Below are 21,974 nucleotides of genomic sequence, written 5' to 3'. Positions count from 1 at the left end.
TTTCTCGCTTGTGATTCAACCACCTCCCATTTGCTATTTCTATTACTTCCTGCCATCTCTACCCCCACTTCCTACCTGAGAGAAAACTTCCAACAGCAGGCTCAGTCCTTTGCTCCAACCCCTTCTTCTTTTGTGCTAATGGTGGCTTGCACATATCAGGAAGGTGTATTACCACCACCTAGCGTAATGGAGTATGATGGGAGCCATGATGGGAATCAGATCTCGCCTTCCAAACCTGTTTTAATTAAAAAGTTCACCGGGGCCCGACATCACTTAACTGTCCCTGCCTCACGTGCCAGAACATCCTGCAAACTGGGCATCCCAGATCTACCCAATACTTGCCTAAACAGCTTTCGATGTTCCAATGAATATTTGTGGCACGCCTTGATCATATGTTCCACTCTCTCTGGGACCTTACAAAAATCACGCCACTCATTCCCATGCATATCAACAAGTGGGAAAGTGGAGTGCAAACGCCAGTCTCACCAACCACACCTTTTCCCTCTGATTCCTTCCCAAAGGCACCTCCTCTGAAATGATGGAACCAAATTTTAATACTATCTTCTTGTCCTATCCCACAATGTCTGCCATTTGTCAATCTCAGCCATCCTAATACAAGATTTGGTTTCATACTTTCCCATATTATTTTTAATGTCTACTTACTCCAACACCAATCCTGTCAACTGATCTCCATTGCCCCCCTCAACCATGCCCAGCATCCCCTCCCCCTTTCCAATCAACTCCCAGCTTCTTACTTCATCCCACCCTTCCCTACCAACCTGCCTTTACCCAGACATCCCACCTCTCCCAGAAGTTCTAGGAATCTCCCGCATATTGATAGTGGCTCCCTGACGCCTACAAATTATATACAATATCCCGGGAGGGAGAGGGAGAGAATGAATGAATCCTGATCGGTCTCTCTTTGTGCTAAGTAGACCTATCAGTTTTCTCTGTGGGTGGGCTTTCAGTTGACCTCTCTCTCTCACTTTCATTGTCCATCAGTTCAGTTTAGTGTGCTGCAGCGCCATGGCAGAGTGTTCCAAAAAAAGACAATATAAAACGTACTTCACCCCAAACTACACCGAAGTGTACTCCTGCCTAATAGGGGTCAAAAATAATGACAGTGTTGCTCACTGCACTGTTTGCAACAGTGACTTTTCTATTGCCCATTCTAATCGTGATGTAGAAAGGGCATTCAGCATGGTGCATCACATTAAGACAGAATTCAGAAGTCAGCTGTCTCACAAAACACTTGTGAATCTGATGTCTTGCGAAATTAACAAATTCATTGACACAGACTGCTATAAGGTTGAGAATTCCAGCAAAATGCTCAAATCTGCCAAGCAAGCCACATCACAGTACAAGGAAAGTTTGCAAAATAAATAGAAAAGTTATCTGCATTAGCATTTAGCTATTAGCATTGAGACTGCCAACAAAATACTTAACAAGGAATATATATATATGTGTGTGTGTAAATAGTTTCAATATGTGATCAGATAAATTGTTGTGTTCTTTCATAATCAAATGTCCTGTATACATACACCCTTGGAGGTCGACGGAGGGGGGGGGGGGTGGAAGTGCTACCTCCCTGAAATTAGTTTTTGCAGGTTGAGATGTCTACTTTACCTATTACCTTATCCTTCCCCTCCCCCATCTTTTTTTCTTCTGGCACCTTCCCCTTCCTTTATAGTCCAGATGAAGTGTCTTGGCCGAAACACTGAACGTTCATTCTTTCCATGGATGCTGCTCGGCCTGCTGAGTTCCTCCAGCATTTTCCGTATGTTGCTAACGAATGGGTGCAATACATCCGCAGGAATCTCCGGATTTTGAACAGACAAAAGACTGGGACATTAACGTAGCACAAAAAAAAAGTACATTTCTAGCTGAAGCCACCCAAGCCCGGCACTGAAGTTACTCAGGATAGATTGGTGCAATAAGCGAGCGGCCCCCATCCCTCCCCGGCATCGCCGACTCTGCGCATGCGTGCCGCCCATTCCCTGTGAAGATGGCGGCGTGCGGCACCGAGGCCCGAGTGGGAGACGTGGAGGAGGACGCTTCGCAGCTCGTCTTCCCTAAAGGTAGCCGAAGGCGATGGGCCCGATACCCAATGAAACCTGGCGACAGCGGCAGGGACACGGGAGGCGGGAGGGGGGAGGGGGGGGGATGGCAAGGGCCGAGCCGAATTATGGAGATAGTAGAATTTTCCTACAGCATCATCTCCTCAACACCTACAACCCCCCTCCCGTTTACAAACCAATTCCCTCCATCCACTCCTCGCCCCACCGCCAGTCCCCGTCCCCCTTCGTCCTCCCCCCCCCCCCCCGCTGTGCCCCCTCCTCCAACCGTGCCGATCCCTCTCTTCCCTGAATTCCACCCCCCCCCCCCCCCCACCGTCCTCTCTTTAGACTGGAGAGATCTTGGACAACAAAAAATCTTAGAAGCGATTTGATTGGAAAAGTTATTTGTATTGGCATAATTTGGATGAATTTTGTGTTCCCTCTTAGAGTTCGAGAGTTCAGAGACACTGTTGAACTCTGAAGTTCACATGTTGCTGGAACACAGGAAACAACAGAATGAGAGTGCAGAGGATGAACAGGAGCTTTCAGAAGTTTTCATGAAAACGTTAAACTACACAGCCAGGTTCAGCCGGTTCAAAAACAGGGAGACCATTGCAAGTGTCAGAAGGTCAGTGTGTAAGCTTTTAGAAGGCTGAATGCCTCATTTACTGAAGTCTGACCTTAATATGTTTTCTCAAAGAGGTGGGGAGGGGTGGTAGGATGAGATTGGGCCTGCTGCACACTTCTGTGAAACTATATTCTTCATCATTTCTATGTGCTTTTCATATCTGTACTAATTAGTAAAGTTGCTAATAACTGATTGCAATTGAGGAGTCTTAAAAAGTATGAAGATGTACAGTAAAATTTTGATTATCTGGTACTCTTGAGACTTTGCTGGACTGGGAGACTTTCAGGTCTGTTGGAGGTTATTTGAACACCCAAACACATTTCAATTCACTTTATTTAGATATTACTAATACATTTTTCAGTGAACCTGGTGAGTTTAGAAGGACAGTATGAAATGGATCCCTGGTGATTTTAGAAAGAGTCCAGAAACTGAGGTAATGGCAGTTAACTGGGTGTTCAGAAACAGTGGTGCCGGAGAGTTGGAGGGGAGCAGGGGAACTGGAACCCTGATATGGGAAGGAAGCATGGGAGTGGGCTGTGGAAAGGCAGGTGGGACTGCAGGAGCTGGGCAGCTGGTGAGTTGCAGAGCAAAGTAGTAAATATTACCTGGTGAGTTGATTGAGGATATTTCCAGATGGTTGAAGAGCAGGTTATCTGCGTTTTATTAAGTGTGTAATTGGTACTTCAATGTATACAAGTGCACACAATGAAACCTTGGGCTCCCAATTTGAGCACCAATATATAAAGTTTAAGTTTTGCTCTTTATATTGTAATATTGTCACAGTTACGTGACATATTGATCCACCTTCCTTTGTAATTTTGCTTAGTTTGTCACTAAACAAGTAGCTAGAATCTCTCGTCTGTGATTCTCAAGGTGTTACTCCTTACTACTTAATAACACTCAGTTTTTATCTTCAGTAATTCATCAATTATCCCTAAACTCTTGCATGTACTTTATAGTTTCACAAATAAAGGTGAAGAAATCTAGTTAACTCTATTCTCTCACCCATGCTCAGACAATTATCAAAATTATTTTAGCTTTTCATCATTATCTCATCTTGGCTCCAAAGGAATTTTTTGCTGCTTTGGAAATTGTCTTGACTGAATTTTTAACCAAGGTTAATTTTGTCATACGTAAGTGTCACTGAATTATTGACTTAATTGATTCTAAAAAAAAAATGCACGTTGAAGAAGACTGTATATGGATAATGTTCGTACTTTGGGAATGAATCATGTACCTAACTTCATAGGATACCTATAAAAATGGAGAGTACAATCAATTCATTTTAATAATTACTTTATTGTCACCAAACAATTGATACTAGAGCATACAATCTTCACAGCGATATTTGATTCTGCGCTTCATGCTCCCTGAAGTACAAATCTGAGTAAATATAATAAAAATTTAAATTATATATCATAATTAGAGAATAGAAAAGGGAAAGTAAGGTAGTGGAAGTCAGGTCTGGATATTTGGAAGGTACGACCCAGATCCGGGTCAGGATCCATTCAGCAGTCTTATCACAATTGGAAAGAAGCTGTTCCCAAATCTGGCCATACGAATCTTCAAGCTCCTGAACTTTCTTCCGGAGGGAAGAGGGACAAAAAGTGTGTTGGCTGGGTGGGTTGTGTCCTTGATTATCCTGGCAGCACTGCTCCGACAGCGTGGGTGTAAAGTGAGTCCAAGGATGGAAGATTGGTTTGTGTGATGTGCTGGGCTATGTTCACAATCTTCTGCAGCTTCTTCCGGTCTTGGACAGGACAACTTCCATACCAGGTTGTGATGCACCCTAGAAAAATGCTTTCTGCAGTGCATCTATAAAAATTAGGTAGGGTTTTAGGGGACAGGCCAAATTTCTTCAGCTTTCTCAGGAAGTAAAGGCGCTGGTGGGCCTTCTTGGCAGTGGACTCTGCTTGGTTAGACCAAGTCAGGTCATTTGTGATATTCACCCCGAGGAACTTAAAGCTTTTGACCCGTTCCACCTGCGCATCACCGATGTAGATGGGGTCGTGCGGTCCGCTACTCCTTATGAAGTCAACAACCAATTCCTTCGTCTTGCTGACGTTGAGGGATAGGTTATTGTCTTTGCACCATGCTACCAGGTTCTTAATTTCCTCTCTGTACTCAGACTCATCATTACCCAAGTTACGGCCTACAATTGTGGTGTCATCAGCAAGTTTATATATTGAGTTCAATGGAAACTTGGGTACACAAACATGGGTGTACAGTGAGTACAGCAAGGGGCATAAGAAGTATTCATGCTTGGAATTTATTCTCTTGTTATGTCTAATCATGCAGTGACAAAAAAGAGTTGATGTAGTGTAGTTTTATTGGAATGCCTTTCTTGCAGTCTGCTGTTACAGAAGAAATTGCACAAATTTGAGCTGGCCAGCCTGGCTAACCTGTGTCCTGAAACAGCTGAAGAGGCCAAAGCTCTTATTCCCAGGTCAGTATTCTATCTGCTCACGTTATAAGAGTGCATAATATACGGATGTTTCCAGACTTTAACTTTGCAAATTAATTATCAGCTGTATTTTTAATGAGAATGCTACCACTCTAAACATTCAACTATTAGCTTCTGGATTGTTTTTGCAATGGTGATCTTGTGGAAATTGTCTAAATGACAGTCAGTGCTTGTTAAGCCATGGTCGGCATCACCCAACTTGAGAATCCTGTTTGGGATGTCACTCTCAAAATGCGGCTAAAGAAAACAAGTTAGACTATAAGTAATATTTTCAGAATGGTCAAATTTAAGAGGTGCTTTTTATACTTGTGCTTGAATTTCTAAGGACAAGGTTTATGTTCATTCTTTTTGTCTATAAAACATAGTCTGAGTGTTTGCCCTTAAGGAAACTGAGCTCACTGTGGTCCTGTGACTAATTGTGTCAACTTTTAGTATAAATGATGTGTGATTTTTGTCTTCGGATGATTTATTGATCCTTGTAGAGATAAAACGAACCATAGAACATTACAGCACAGTACAGGCCATTCAGCCCTCCGTGTTGTACCGACCCATATGATCCTTAAAAAAAAGTACTGAACCCACACTACTCCATAACTCTCTATTTTTCTTTCATCCATGTGCCAGTCCAAGAGGCTCTTAAATACCCCTAATGTTTTAGCCTCCACCACCATCCCTGGCAAGTCATTCCAGGCACTCACAACACTCTGTGTAAAAAAACAACAACAACAACAACAACAACAACAACAACCAAAAAAAAACTTACCCCTGATGTCTCCCCTAAACTTCTTGCTTGATAGAAATGAATGAAACACAAAACAGAAGAATACTCAGGATGTCATGCAATATCTGTGCAGAGAGAAACAACTAATCTTTCAAGTTGGCTTTGTATGAAATAGATGGATTTTGTAATAGGGTCTGCAAAGGTTGCAATCTATTCAAAGCAACACGCAAAATGCTGGAAGACCTCAGCAGGCCAGGAAGCACCTACGGAAAAGAGTAGACAGTCGATGTTTCAGGCCGAGATCTTTTATTAGTTCTGGTGAAGGGTCTCTGCGTGAAACTGTCTACTCTTTTTCCATAGATGCTTCCTAGCCTGCTGAGTTCCTTAAGCATTTTGTCGGTGTTGCTTTGGATTTGCAGCATCTGCAGATTTTCTTGTGTTTGCAATATTTTCATATTTTGTCTTTTTCTTCACCCTTCTCCATTTCTTGAATTCAGCTTGGAAGGTCGATTTGAAGACGAAGAGCTGCAGCAGATTCTCGACGACATTCAGACCAAGCGAAGCTTTCAGTATTAATATTACTGGCTCCAGTCAATAACTCCTTCCAGTGTTTTTCCATTGGAAATTGGCACTGGTGCTTCACACTGGCACCAAGTCGTTTTAAAAAGTGAAGATGGAGAAACTGTGGCTTGAACAGACCAAACAAGTCACACGACCTGAAGACCTGATAGTCTTCTGGGTTATTTCTACATCCAAAATCAATTAGTAGCACATTTGATGAGTCCCTGAATGTAAATATACTCTGGAATTACTACAGATAAGTTATTTTTTTTTATTCAGATATCCAGGTGCCCTTGTGTGTCAATTTTCTAACTGTCACTACTGACAAAGTGAAATCTTGTAACCCATTCTCAGCACCCTGGCTCCTTTTTTGTTTCATAGTAGGAATGCACGCAGGCTCCTTGGGGAGAGGTTAAGGCCAACTGTGCCCTTCCCTCACTGACTAAACTCATCTGAGACTGGTTATGGTCTGAAGATTGAACTTGGGGAGCGTGCTTACATTTGGATATTGAGGTGAAAACCTGGTGTCTCAACTTGCTTTCTACAGTTCCATTAAAAGATTGACATTATTTGATGTACTAATGTAAATCTTCTGGCTCTCGTACTGTTTTTCTAAATCTAATTTGCTGTAAATTCTTCACCTCTAGAAATGAAGTGGAAAATGTTATAAGTACCATTTGTCTTCTCTTCACAAGTAGTTGTTGAAATAAAACTCCTGTGGAGTTGGTCAAAAAGTTCACGTACTGGAGGTCATTCAGCCACACAGCTCCATGCCAGTGCCTATCCCTTCAGCTTGCTTTCCACTTCCCCAAGTGACATTTTACAGTGCCAGTTAACTAATAAGCATGTTTTTGGGAAACAAGACAAAGTCAGTTCATGCAGTAGAAGACCCAGCAGTCAAAAGAAAACATGCAAACTCCACAAAGACAGCACCCATTTATCAGAATTGAACACAGGTTCCTGGAAGTGGCAATACTACATGCTGTGCCTTGCATTTTGTACCAACAATGCTGCTATCTCATCTAACCATTTTAAGACCCATTTTCAAAACCAGCTTTGCAACTGAGTGATTATAAATTAAAGACATTTTATAGGCTTCTGCACACTTTGGCTTTTTTTTTGCAGGTAGCAAGCACGTGGTTGAGATTTCAATTCAAATAGTAGCTTATGAGGTGGCAGTGCGTATCGATCCAAAATGTTCACGTGTTCCAGCCACTTTTTCTGCTTTTTGTATTTGTTCTCTCTGGATTCATAGTCAAGTACTGCTGATTGCTTTGGGAACAATGACTCAGTAATAAGTAAATTGTTCAAATCAGCTTTCAAATCAATGAATGGCAGGGCAAAGAAAATAAATGGACATGAGACTGGGCTGTGGTTGAACAAAAAAAACCTATAAAAAGTGGATTCCATTAAAAAAAAAGCAAAGTTATTTTGAGCTACTGTGTGTAGCTAGAATATTCTGGGCTGGAGGGAATTGAAAGTGACAGTTATTTAAGCACATAAATGAAAGTAAAGTGGGGTCCTTGAGGAGAGGCTCAATTTTTGAATGCTGATGACCTCTTAATGTATTTAATCCTTTGCTCTATTGGTGTTCAGTAAAACAATGTTCACATAGTTCAGTGTTCCCTTTAGAAAGAGGCAAATACTGAAGGTGCTGGAAATAAGATGTAAAAAAACATGTAAGAAATCGCAGACATGTCACCAACTGTAGCAAGAGAATAATTAAAATGTTTTAGTGCATGATTTATTGTCATCCATTGGCCTATAGTTTTCATTCTGTTTCTCTCCAACAGTATTGCTCGACTAGAATATCTCCTGCATTTTCTGATTTTAGTCTGAAAGATGTGTTATAACCAAAGAAAAACTTTTATTGTCATGTGCTGTAGTATTGCATCAATTTGTACCCTGCAGGCTCCAACAAGTAGTGTAATCATGACCAGATAATCCAGTAATTGAGGGACAAATGTTGGTTGAGATAGCAAGGATTGCTCCCATACTCTTCAAGTTAATGTCTTGAGATTTGATAAGTCACAATTTGACCTCCCAAGTTAAAGGTGGGACTTCCAAGGTTGCAGTGCTCTTTCAGTACTGTACAGGGCACAGTTTTGTGTTCTCTTGAGTGGGACTTGAACCCAAAGCTTCCTGACTTGGGAAAATGTGTTACCAATTGAGACATGGTTGAGGAAACATGGACTTCAATTCTAAAGAGAGTGAGAATGAAGTGTGCAGTATTATGATGGATATAATGATTTTGGATAAGAAGATTAATTCCCTCTCCTACTCAGATTTTTTGTTCATTCCTAACAACTTTTTGTCACTTATAAAACCAATCATCAAATCTAAAAGCGAAACAGTTTTATTTCTGTCATCCCTTCTAAATAATTTTTACTGCAAATTATCAATCTTGGCACTCATCTCTGAAGTACACTCACTTGTTTCTTCTATATTTGGTCAATTTCTCTTTTTCCTCTGAGTCATCCAGTTTTCAATGGATTTCAAAAATTACACCACATTCTGAGCTAAAGGACCAATTTTCTGTATGGTCCTGTGTTAAAATTATGACAAAAATGTAAATATACTAAATAATAGTTGAGAGGCATTTTAAGCATACCAAAGCTTGCAGTGCTTTGTTACTAAAAAGTGATAAGGAAATTGTCACAGGAAGATTTCTTACATTGCTAATAACAATCTATAACATTTGTAAAATGATAATGGGGTTTTGTGAACGCGGAGTTGAGATGTACTTTGAGAAACAGCACCTGAAAATCGAACATCTACATTGGACTTTGGGCCATTAGCCATAGCAGGCATGTACATAAACATGATTTGTAACCTCCTCAAGGGTTATGACCTCATTCAGTGAGGAGAGTAGAAGGCCATGCCTGCTCTTTCTGGAACATGTTCCTGAAATTCACTTCAGATCAGCAAAATCCCAGCACAGTGAAAGCCTTCTGCAAAACAGTGGGCTCTTCCCTCAGAAATATTTTGACAGTTGTTTAAGCCATGTCCCTAGGCTGACTGGCTGTCAAAATTGTCAGTGGCAGAAGATGTGTCAGTCAAAACTAAATCCATTATAAGTTATAACTGCAAAAATTAGAATGTAAAGATTTAAAGCATAAAACACTCAAACTACATTAAAATCAAGAGATTAAAGGATTTTAATAATTTTGACTAATTTTAAAAACAATCACTAAGATTAAAAGTAGCACTCAAAACTGTTAAATGCATTAATATGAAGTTATTAATGTTTCAGTTATAATTCAAACAATTCCTCATTATAAGAGTTCACCAGATTAAGAAAGAATTCTGATCCTGAGAATTGTTCATAACCCATGTCGAAATTGAGCCAGCCCGAATGTATTTAAGTAAAAACACAGGCTAACCAGGGCGTATAACTCAACCATTCAGGTTTCTTTGCCAGGTAATGTTGCCGTGAACTAAGCCCCGCAGCGGCAGTCAAATCCATTCCACTGGTCTCATAAACACTCGTTCATAGGTACGGGCTGAGTCTGTCAAGAGTTTTTAATCTGAGGAGGATCAGCATTTGAAATTTACCATTCTCGCTCGCAGCCATTCGGATGAACATGCATCAGAATTTAGGAAATGGAAGATTAAATACAACTGCAGACACATAAAGGAGATGGAGGAATGTTCCGTTCTTCCAGCTCCTTTGTGGACGTGCTGAGTTCCTCCAGCTATTTTGCTTTTTGTACCTGATTTCCAGCAACTGCAGTCTTTCATGTCTCCAAAACCTGCCAATGTTGGAAACCTTCAACAAAATCCGAAATATAGCAAAGGAGCTAGGATTCGTGAAAAGAACAGTTTAAATGAGTTCTTTCTCTTTTCCCATATATTGATTGACCTGCTGAATGCTTCCAACATTTTCTGGTCTCATTCAATAAGAAACATGAGTGGATATAACTCGTTTGGTCCTTTGTTATTTAATTAGAATAGGGTCAATCTTTTACCTCAATGTATTTTCCTGCCTATATATTTTGGTTTCTTTACGTTCTTCAAGCACCAAGCTGTATCTACCTTGGTGTGAGCAACCAGATTTTCCAGTAGAATGATGTTTCACTGCTGCTCACTACGCACAGTCCACCCTTGGGAGTTAATACTAGGTGTCATTTCTCAGGGAATTTCAGTTGACTGCTTGTCGGAGCACTGGGATTGTTAGCTTGATTTTCCCCGCAAATAGATGTGCGCCGCGGGGGGATATTAAATAGGTTATTTGATTTACTGTGGCTACTGAAACAATTATATTCAGCGTGCATAAAGTGTCACTCCGGAATGGCTGGAAGAAACAAGGCAACACTGAAGGCAAAGTAACTGCGGTTCCACGCATGGGCCAGACAGAGGGCGGGCTCGCGGACGAATTGCGTATGCGCGGGCCACGGATCCACCCCACGCACGAGCACGCTTTGACGTAATTCCGGTGCAGGCGATGTTTGTGGAAGATGGCGGCAGCAAAGAGACCCGTGACTTGAGGAACGAAAAGCATCGGCAGGAAAACGAAGTGGGAGTAAGGTCGAGCTGAAAAAGGCTGCAGTGTGGTAAGTCAGAATGGCGTATACTGCAGTGGCGTACCTGCTCTCTTCAGCCACCCAGTCAAGGCGGCGAGGCTGGCGCAATGCGATCCGGCCACCGCCATTTTGGTTACGGGACAGGGAGGGCCGCTGGGCCGGAGTGGAACAGCGGGCTCAATGTGCTGTTCAGGTACACCGAGGTCTCACACCGTCAACCGCTCTGAATCTCCTAATTCCGTATTTAGTGGTGTGTTCGGACGAGAAACAGTTTGCCCTCCTGCTTAGGGCGGGAATGTTTAATTACACCTGGAGGAATTGAAATAAAATGATCTGAAGATGGAGTGCAGGTGGCCGTATTTAAATATGACAACGTTTACATCCGTGAAACATTTCATAGTGCACCTATTTGGGGTTTACTCCTTAGCCGCGTTCTCGAAAGTAAAATCTGATAAGGCTGGAATTAATTATGTCACATTTAAATCCATATACATTTCCTTTGAAAGATGCGTTTGAAATCAACGTGGCTTAAAGACAATGTTGGGAGCACAGTTGCTACCAAAATCGGAATTCTTATTTCTGACCCACGTGCTGAGAAAGATGTGAAATTCTGAAAGCCTTGGTGGCTCGATTCCAGATTGCCACAGTCAAAGATATTGTGTCGCTTGCCCTATAAGAATTCCTGTTGTGTATTTCTTCAAATATGCTGAAATTTGATTGATATGGCGAGAGTGTCAATTAAAAATACTTGATGCTGCGTAATTATGATTTGGATTTAGCAGTTGAGTGCTGAGGAAATTTGTTAGGATAACTTGAATTATCATCCAAGTGATATTGGATAGCTTGAGTTTCTATTTGTTGGATGGAGTTCAGGAGAATGTGCGTTGACTTTATTCAAACATATAAGATTCCCAGTCGATGTAAGGATGTTTTCATGAGCAGAACAGTCCTGAACAAGGGAACATGATTACAGGAAAATGAGCCAGATGTTTAAAACTGAGGTACATAGAAATCTCTTCTCAAAGATGCTGCATTTCTAGAATTCTATCTTGGAATAAATATTTGATTAAAGAATTAAGGGTTGTGGTGAAATAGTACAGAAGGGGAGTTGAGGCTGACCTGAATCAGTTAGGTTGAATGACCCCGATGGCCTGTTCCCATATTTCTGTCCTTGAGCTGATGACTGGAAGTTTGCTCAAAGAAGAGGACTGGACACAAGAGAAAACTGGCAATGTTTGGGGAATAAATTCCAGATCTTTCAACTTTTGAAAATGCTCAAGGCCAGAAATGAAGGAGCACAGCAAATAAGTGGGGTTAAAGACATTACAGAGTTTGAATTGGCAGACCATGGGGGCTTTTGAATGTGAATTTTAAAAAAACTAAACACAGCTTAGAAACATTGGGTGCACACGTGACAAGTGAACAGAGTTTTTAGTTGGAGAAAGTTGCTACTCATTTACTACTGGATGCCAGACGATTTAGAAATAATATGTTTAAGCATATATTGATTAGCAGAAAGAAATTATGGCAGGAGAGAAAGGAAATTCAGCTCAAATGTTATAAATAGAATGACTAATAATTTTGAGAAGTAGTCATAAACTTTTCCTGGGCTTCCAGCCAGATCCAGGTAAGCTTGAGAAGAGTTTATGATCATGTACACTGGGAAAGCGCTAATCTTTTTTTAAAGGTAGTCATGTTGGTAAAAGCCTTATTTTGGGAGAAGTATCAATATCAAAGTTTGTCTTATTGTTACCTGTACAAAGACGGTGGAAACATTTCTGCCACCCTGGCAGAAATAAGTTTCTCAAAGCCTCAAAGAATATTGCATGGCAAAGGAGTAACTAATGCCACTGGCCAAGTAGCATGAATAGCATTCTGGATACAAATCTCAAGAGAGTTAACATTAAAGGTAGTTATTGAAAAGACTGAAGTGGAAAACTACACAATTGCGGAGACCATTGTACACTACTTTATAAATAATTTAGGCTTTGCAACAATTCATCTGATTCAAAACCTTGTCATACCAGTGTAGTTAATTTGTTGGTGATAATCTATTTAAAATTCACTGAGTAATGGAAGTAAAGTTTAACATTATTTAGTCAATCTGAAATCGGTGTATTGAATATAAACAAAATATAAAGCATGAGTTGACTTTTAAAATTTGGGGAAGCATACTTTACTGAAAGATGTTGGTAAATAAGCAATGGCTAACTCTTTAAAGAATTACTACATACTTTGTAGTATATGCTTTTAAGAATCAAATATTCAATTGGACAGCTGTAGTTTGCAAGTAAAGTTAAAAGTTTTACAACTGGTGGTATGCACTACTTCCTGAGCTACCTCTCTCAAATCATCCAGGGATTTCAGCAGCCATTCCAAAATAGGCAACGATTAATTTCCTCAAACTTTGAATACTGCATTCAGTGCTCAAAGACAGACAAGATGGCTGATTTGCAGACCACTGTGCCCTTTCCATGATGGCCATTCACAGCTCCTGGTTGCATTTTATTTCAGCTTCCCTCTTATTCACACATCCCAATGTCTTTTCACAGTCTTCATAGCAAAGGTAAGGGCCAAAGCAAACTAGAAAAACAGCACTTCATATTCTATCTGGATAGACTACAACCCAATGATATGTAGACTGCATTTTTCAATTTCATTTAGTTCATATTTCCTGTATTCATCTCCAGTCCATTTCTGATATCATTCCCATTTTCATTCCCTTTCCATTCCCTTTCCTATATCCCTTTGAGACTCCCATTACCAATGTTGTTCCTCTCTCTCAATTGGTTCTATCTGCTTTTCAACTATCCACTAATGGTTCCTATTATCACCTTATTTTTCAGATTTCACACTGGTAACCTTTATGTTCCTAGTCATCACCAATTTTTTTTTCTCTCCCTATCCTCCTTTTCCCTCAATTGGCTCCATTGTCACTTTTTGCTCCATTGTTGTCTGCTTCCACTGACTACCTATTTTCTTTTATCTCCAGCTTGCCTCCCAACCCTGGTTCACTCTGCCCTTCATCCTTCACCCCTCCTCAGTTCAGCTGTCACTCTTGGCCCTGGTCTCATCCCTGCTCCTGTCAATACTGTGGCGATCTTTCTTCTGTCAATTCTGATGCACAGATGGTGCTCAACCTGTCATGTTCCTCCAATAGGTTGATTGTTGCTCCAGATTCCAGTATTTGCATATTTTTGTATCTCAGAAGTTTTATTATGTTGCCAAATGGAGAAGGAAACTTGGGGGGTGGGGGTGGATTAGTGCAGTTCCAGAACTTGGCAAAGGTGGGCCAAGATATTAATAAGGGAAAGCAGGATAAAGAAGTGTTCTAGCATGAAGCATAAAAAAAATTAAAACATCAACAGATAATGCAGGTAGGAAAAGGTTTGCAAACATTAATTTGAGATGGAAATATATTAAGGAATAAGAAATGTTGGGCAAATTGTGTATTTTGTCAGAATTCACATAAAATGCAGAAAATATCTTTAAAATGGTGGAGAGCAAAGGTTTGCAAGTAATCATTGGGACTAAAAGCTGGTTAAGTCCTTGCAGCTAGGACCAGTATCTCAAGGACTTGATAAAGAGTTGACAGTGGAGGTAGTGGACACAATTTTTCCTCTCAGAAAATTCTGTAACTTTTAGAACTGTTCCTACAGATCAGAAGGGAGCAAATATAACCCCAATATTAAAGTAAGGCAGAGAATGACATATGAACTAACTTGGTATTAGTAATAAAGATGTTAGAATATATTGTTAAGGTAATAAGACACTAGGAAAATAGTAATGGAATTGGGCAGTATTAGTATAGATTTATGAATGAAAATAGTGTTTTTTTTAGGTTAAAATAGATGATGGGAAACAGGTCGTGCATTTGGAAGTTTGGAAGACCTTTGAACTGGCGCTATATGTGGTCGTTGTTGATGTCTGAGGTGTCCTGAAGATTGTTCAACAGATGAAAAGAGTAGAAATAAGTTACTTTTGGGTTGGTCTCGTGTGATTAGTGGGGTATGGAAAGGGTTTGTGCTGATGTCACAGTTGCTAGAATTTATTTTAATGAAGTTTGAGAGGACCATCCAAACTAGGTGGCAGGGAATATTGACAGGCACAGCAGAGGGAAGGATAGTGTATGCTGAGTAGCATCAGATGTCATGATGATGGCTGACCTTGATATGATAAGATTGTGGGGAAATGTGCAGGCAATTGTGCACCTGATTTATTGATTGATGGAAGGCAAGGAAAAGAATTATGAAAAGGTACAGCATTTAGTCAATTTGATTTTGGGAGCAAGTCACTGAAGATGAGTGCACATTGAGAAGAAGAACTGAAGAATTATCTAAATATCTGAAAGGTGATCTAAAATATTGTCACTAAATTTATTTGATTTTATTTTTTAACACAAACATTCCTCAATTCTCAATCAAATTTGATTCTTCAACTTGAGGGGTGGGGCAGTATTTTGGTTGTTTTCAACATTGAACAATTAGGATGTTTATCAAAAGTATACAGAGATATAGTTATGAATTTTGGGTTACACAAATGCATTAACTTGGGATTTTATAATAAATTACAACTAAAATTGAAAGTGACATAACTGCACATTTGAAGATATCTGTTATTGTTTGCATTTTTTTCTAATCCAGACACGTCACCTTTAACTACCGAGTTGCATCACTGAGAACTTTTTAACTAAGCTTCCAGAGCAAGTGCATTTAGTTCGATCATTTGTGCATCTTCTTCACCCTGAAGCCCTATTTTTACACCAAGTGCATGGCTAAATAACACTAAAACCAAAGCAATCTTAAGCTCTTATTTTCTGTGCAAATGATTGCTAAAAAATTTGGACCACCACTTTCATTAAAATAGTGTTTCTTAACTGGTGATCAATGTTATATACAGTATTTTGTAGTTTTTCATGCTTATGTTATCTTCATTTTGGAAGGTAAGCTTTTGCAGGTTTCCAAAATCGCTGGAGGAATTTTTATCTCTGATCTGTATGGAATTCTAAGCATAGAAATATGTTATGTAGTCTGACCAGTTTAGTTGCAGACAAGTTTCCTTCCACTTAATATATGCTGCTATTGGTATTATGTTACTGTTTATTATAGATTAATTTGAGAGTAATTTGTCCTTTTCCCCTTTAGTTTTAGGTTTGTCTGGAAGTGGAAACATTTCCATTTGAAACTTGATCAACATTTTCAGTTTATCAGCATCTGAGGCTTCTCTAGATTCCTTTCCATTTAAACCTTTACACAGAAGATGTGCTCTCTCTGTGTGTGAGCTCGTACTGGACACTTCTGACCAATTCTGGTGTACATTCACATTATGCTGAAATGTTAATTGCATTTTTGTCAAGAGTTTTCCTCCATTGTTAGCTGTCAGTTGATGCTACATGTTTTTAAATGTTTTCACAATTCCAAATAGCCATGGTCTCAAACATCCCTAATTTGGATCACTCGTTGCTTCTGTCAATCCAAATACAGTGGATTCTGGTTAATTTGGACCAGTACATTTTGTCCCAATTAAGCACCTGCTCCAATTAGACAAAGTTTCATGGAAATAGTTAAAAAGGTATATACAAGACAAACTACTGTTTGTGACTAGCAAATTATGAATGAAATACAGATCAAATTAGAATACTACCAATATAGTACTATAAAACTGTATTAGTTCCTAATAGCGCTGGAGGAATTCATGCATAGTATACTGCTGTTTATTTTTGATTGCAAATGAAGGAAATCGGTGCAGACGTTGGTGCAGGTAGTGAACTGCCTTCATACACTGCCTGCAATGTTTGCATCCTTCAAGACTTCATTTCCATCATAACATTCAAGATGATTGTCAATACCTTGATACTTCGTAGTTTCTAACTTGAAATTAAAGAACCCTTTGCTATGCAAACTACTCATATAATGAGAGTACAGAACCTTTAACTATTGTGTGGAATATTGCCACCATGAGTGATGTGAAAAGTCAGAAGAGTCACCTCTGTAAAGGTGCAATAAATCAAAAGCAAACCATGATGTTCTGACGGGCTCAAACTTGCAAGCTGTATATCAAATGGCTATTAATTGCCAATTGCTTGAGAATGCAGATTTTGGAGTTTTAATTCAATTTTAAGTGGCTTGTTTATTTAACAGATTCCTTTCAATCAAAAAAGATTAAACGATACTGTTCTTTACAGACCTGTTGGGAAGACGGTCTACAAATGTATTTTTTACCATTCGTTGTCATGAGTGAAGTTGTTGTTAAGCAACAAATTAATTAAAGTGTTTTGTTCTACCAAGATTCATTAAGTAATTTTTTTATTAAACATGGGTGAGTTATATTGGCCAACAATGGTCATTTGGAGTACTGTCATCTAAATGCTTCAGTTCTGCTGGAGTCCTGAGACAATAGCTCTTATAGCAGAACAGACTGGCCTCTTTGGGGGGGGGGGGGTGCAATAATATAATGAATTTCAAATCATTTCCAAAATAATTGTGAAATTATTTTGCAAAACAGAGGAACAGATGGTTTGTTTCTTTGTGGGCATATTTTCTATTAATCCGTTAGTGTTTAATTGTGTCTGTGTGTGAACATTGTTGTCTGATATCTGCATACCTTGTACAGAAGGAGTTTGCACTTCTAAAGAGATTGAGTTTCCCAGAGTGTTTTCAATTCAGCATTTTTTTTTAAATTGAGGGATGCAAAGCAATTTACAATGACCGGTTAACCAATGATTTGTAATGTGGGAGGGAACCAGGGCACCCAAAGGAAACCTGGGCATTCATGCTTATAAACTTCTTACAGACAATATTGAAATTGAACTCAGAAGTTCGTCCTGAGCTGCAATAGCATTGTTCTAACAGCTTTAACACTGCGGCATCCCAGGAATTTAATTTAATTTAAATATGCAGCATGGTTCTAGCCCAACAAGCCCTCACTGCCCATTATACCCATGTGACCAGTTCACCTACTAATCCTTTGGAATGTGGGAGGTAACTAGAGCACCCAGATAAAGCCTACATGGTCATGGGGAGGACATACAAACTCCTTATTGATAGCAGCGGGAATTGAACTCGGGTTGCTGTTGCATGTACCAGCTGCTATGTCACTGTGCTACCCCTGTGATGGATCCGGTGAATTCTCCATTAGTTTCCATACAGTGACTGCACATAAATGTCAGTGTACTGCTGTATCCTTATTTTATTGGGCGTTTCTGGTTGATTTGTAATTTTTGCTTTTGAATAAATGAAACATACGACCTGTCAAGAATTTGTTTCTAATATCATGTTGAAGTATAAAGCAAATAGCATGCAAAATAAATGTAGATCCCTTTTTAAGAAAGTAACATTTTCACTTAAATTTCTTTTCAAAGTTCAGTATGTCAATGAAGTAGGGAATTGTTCCATTCTTACCGGTCTACAATGGCAATTTTCATTCTAGTTGAGGATAGAGTAATTGATAGCCAACAAAGCTGATTAAAAATGTGTGCCTATACCAGGTTCTTAGTATTACATTTTCTGGTGCTACATGTTCATTCTTAGATGGTTACTGGAGGAAAATTCAATGGAAGTCATCCAGTACTTCAGCTCCATGAGTGAGTATATATTGCATGACGTGACAGCTTGTTTGTGAGGGTTGTTCTGAGTGACCTGAATCTATCTGTTTGATATTTGCACATTTCACTCTGGAACAAGAGAATTTGGGGTGGTGAGATTAGCAAGTTGAAAAATTCTACTGATGCTGTAGCTGATGTCAGTTACTTTAGAACAGGGTGCAAAATACAAGCATTCTTAGTTGAGCACTATTTTTAAGTTGGACATCTTCATGTCAAAGCTTTGAAAAGTTGGTAGAAATAATTGTAATTCAAAATAAAGTTATAGCAACTAATGGATTTTTGGTAAGAATATCATCAGGTACATTCATTGATAATTAATATTCATTCAGGTTAATTTCATATTTTTGATAAAATTGTTGATTTCACCTGAGTTAACTTCAATTCATCACAGTTGTATCTAATACTTCTCATAATTTGAACATGTTGAACAATTTAAAATAAAATTAACCAATAGATTTGCCAGTTATTGTATTAATCCTTTACTTCTACAGCTAGAGGTAGCAAGGACACTTTGTTTTGAATCATTGGGATCTAGACTTCATGCTCACCAGTTGAGATCTAATCATTCTGTACTACCAGCAGTTAGTTTTCCTAACCCCTCTACTGCCCTATTCTCAGTTCCTTGCAACAGTGCGCTCATTCCTTGTTTTTATTGAGTTATTTATCTTCACTAGCAGAATTCTGACAAATACTTGTAAAACCCATTCTCTTCAAATTCTGACTATTATAAATGAGCAATGACAGAATGGTATTTTTAAGCCTGATGGTATGCTTTTGTAAAACTCCACTGGCATAGTGTTGAAGGCAATTGTTATTGTAGATTCTTTGTCAATTCTCTTGAAATACAGTAAAATGACTTACAAATGTGTGATAAATCTCATCTTCAGTAATTATTTCTACTGGAGACAGGATGTATCCATTGATTTCATTTGTGGAGTTAAGATATCTTGCTCACTTAACTGACAGCAGTTATAAAATATTACTAAAAGTTACTAATTGTTTTTAGAATATGCAGAAATGTTTGTAGTAGGCAGTGCAGAGAAATTAAAGGAATTGTATAAAATTTCAGCTGACAATTCATATGAATTTTTTTCCTTTGCAGATTTGTTAGAAGAATTTTATCACCATGGCTTTGGAAATAACCTCACCTCCTCGATTTTTTCACATGCCAAGGTTTCAGCACCAGGGACCACGGCACACCTTTTACAAGCGACCAGATTTTGCCCAGCAGCAAGCAATGCAGCAACTGACCTTTGATGGCAAACGTATGAGAAAGGCTGTGAACAGGAAGACGATCGATTATAATCCATCAGTTATTAAATTTTTAGAGGTGAGATCAGAATAACAGTGAAACTGGTGCACTACTAAAAGTGAGTTTGAGGTGGAATGCACTGCACTTAATTCAAAGTGCAAGGGTTTGGTGCCATTCTATATTTATTTCTGATATAGTTGTGAATGTGTAATATCACCCCTGTGCTGACTTTTTCTTTCTAGGGTAAGCAATTCTTTCTTGTCAGTGTTTCAGTGACATAAATATTCTAGTCATCAGTGCAGTGTAAAATAAATTATGCACGTACTACAGCTAAAATTATTCCTAACATTTATTGCTTATTTGTTAATTCCTGCTGAGCAGTTGGTGTCCCTACAGTCTTGCAGATTGGTAGTTTTAAGATTCTTGCCCATTGACAATCAAGATAGGGCACTAGATTCTGTGAGACTGGAAAGAGAACTTCAGAGGAGGCGGGATTTCCAAGTCTCTGCTGTTTTTGTCCTTGTCCCTGATGGCAACTTTGGGCGAGAGTCTTAAATGGAGTGCATCTTGGAGATAGATGCATACTATTGTTGATCACATTCAGTGGAAGGAATAGCAATCAAGTGGGCTGCCTTTTCTTGCATGGTGTTGATTTTGTTATATGCTAGTAGAGAATTTCATCACAGTTCTAGCTATCATGTAACACCAGCCTCTGATCCTTAGATCTAACCACAGTATTTATGACTGGTTCTATTAAGTTTATAATCAGTGTGGACTCACTAAATGTTTATGATTTTGGGTGGCTTTTTTCAATAGAAATCTTACATTTCATGGGGAGGCTGTTAGACCTGTAGGAATGATAGTTATTTCTTTGTTATTGATTGGTACTTTTTTGTATGTGGATGATACTTGTTCTATATCACTGTGTTGAACATTGTTTGGGTCTTGCTGCATGAGTGTGTAGATTGTTTTCTTATTTGAGCAGTGCACAGCAATTTGTGAATATCACTTCGCACTTTGATGGAATGGAGGTGCTTGTTGAAGCAGCAGAAGATCAGGGGACTCTTCGTTGACAACAATAGGCTGGTTCTGTGCTGAATGATATCCATTGCCACAGCTATCTTATGCCTGTAATGAGCAACCAAAGTAACTTTTACCACTATTTCATATATGCAAAAAATTTACTTGAGCTTGTTAACACTACACTATGTCAAATGCTGCAAAAGTAGTCATTCTGTCCATGCCATTGGAGTTTATCCGTTAATGTGTACTATGGCCAAAGTGGAACTCAAGCTGAGCATTTGAGGAAAAAGTGCTGCAGAATACAGTCTGTGATACCTTCCGTCACTCATTTAAATTTGTCTTACTTTTTGTGAACGTGATTCTGCGCCTACTTTGTCATTTGCATAATGCATAATAAATTGGTGTTGAATAACTATAAGTTTGTCAGGGAATCTTGTCAGTTTGGAAGAAATATGTAATGTGTGTTAAGGTATTTTTTTCAAAGGAATCATTATTTATGGGCTTGAGGTGATACATTATTGCAATTTCAGAATGTGATTTTCTTTGTCTAATGCCCTTGCAGCAATCCAGAGTGATGGAATTCAAACATGAAATCATCTCATCTGTACCATCTAGCGATTGCATTGTGCGACTCTAGATCTTGTGCACTAATTTCCTGGACCTGAATTTCCATGTGATTGACACTTGGGAAGATGAAAGTTTCTAGTTACTACTACACCAGGAATCTTCATTTTTTGAAGCATTATCCTGCCAAATTTTGTACCTAAAATGACAGCTTGAGCAGTCTGTTGAAATAATTTGGGGAAAAAAGTTTCCATTTGTAATTTTATTACTTTAACATTCCTTTCCTCAAGTTCTGTGCACTTGGTGGGTGTATTGAAAATAAGTACCAATGAGTACCATTTACTCCGAAACTTGGCATAAGGGCAAGTTTTCAATTGGTAAATATGGATTAAAACAGCTTTCACGTGGGGAGCTGGGGCATAAATTACATTATGTTCTATTTCTTAACCTTGGATGATTGAGAGGTGGTGTGATGACAGCTCAACCTGAAAATGGCTTTCTAAAGTTGAAAATTGCTAACCTGCCAATCTAGTAGCAGATAAATTTTATTTACTAGGTTTAAGACAAAAAATGTACAA

At 39.0% G+C, this 21,974-nt stretch overlaps 2 protein-coding genes across 5 annotated transcripts in view; both read left to right on the top strand.

Annotated features, from left to right (window-relative positions):
- Window positions 1–1,941: 1,941 nt before the first annotated feature.
- On the top strand, window positions 1,942–8,176 carry polr2d (RNA polymerase II subunit D). Its single transcript, XM_073040630.1, has 4 exons — window positions 1,942–2,078; window positions 2,505–2,685; window positions 5,036–5,131; window positions 6,368–8,176. Exons 1-4 carry the CDS (start codon window positions 2,006–2,008, stop codon window positions 6,444–6,446), a joined length of 429 nt encoding a protein of 142 aa, XP_072896731.1. The 5' UTR covers window positions 1,942–2,005; the 3' UTR covers window positions 6,447–8,176.
- Window positions 8,177–10,831: 2,655 nt separating this feature from the next.
- wdr33 (WD repeat domain 33) overlaps window positions 10,832–21,974 on the top strand; it is a 134,356-nt gene continuing 123,213 nt past the window's right edge. For 3 of the 4 annotated variants that reach the window (XM_073040628.1, XM_073040626.1, XM_073040629.1), the window contains exons 1-2: window positions 10,832–10,984; window positions 19,660–19,887. In XM_073040628.1, coding sequence (XP_072896729.1) covers window positions 19,684–19,887 — 204 coding nt within the window. In that variant the 5' untranslated portion in view covers window positions 10,832–10,984; window positions 19,660–19,683. The remainder of the gene's footprint in view (window positions 10,985–19,659; window positions 19,888–21,974) is intronic. The other variant, XM_073040627.1, reaches the window with a different exon arrangement.

This window comes from Hemitrygon akajei, chromosome 3 (assembly GCF_048418815.1).
Source record: "Hemitrygon akajei chromosome 3, sHemAka1.3, whole genome shotgun sequence".
NCBI classification, from domain to species: Eukaryota; Metazoa; Chordata; class Chondrichthyes; order Myliobatiformes; family Dasyatidae; genus Hemitrygon; species Hemitrygon akajei.
The sequence above is the reverse complement of the archived record's forward strand: the minus strand, read 5'-3'. Positions and strand labels throughout refer to the sequence as shown.

What these genes read in the sequence shown, in the direction of transcription:
- polr2d (XM_073040630.1), top strand. Translation starts at nt 2,006, where the DNA reads ATGGCGGCGTGCGGCACCGAGGCCCGAGTGGGAGACGTGGAGGAGGAC. An exon ending in GCAGCTCGTCTTCCCTAAAG is followed by an intron (nt 2,079 to 2,504) that starts GTAGCCGAAGGC and finishes GTTCCCTCTTAG; the next exon opens with AGTTCGAGAGTTCAGAGACA. An exon ending in GCCAAAGCTCTTATTCCCAG is followed by an intron (nt 5,132 to 6,367) that starts GTCAGTATTCTA and finishes TCTTGAATTCAG; the next exon opens with CTTGGAAGGTCGATTTGAAG.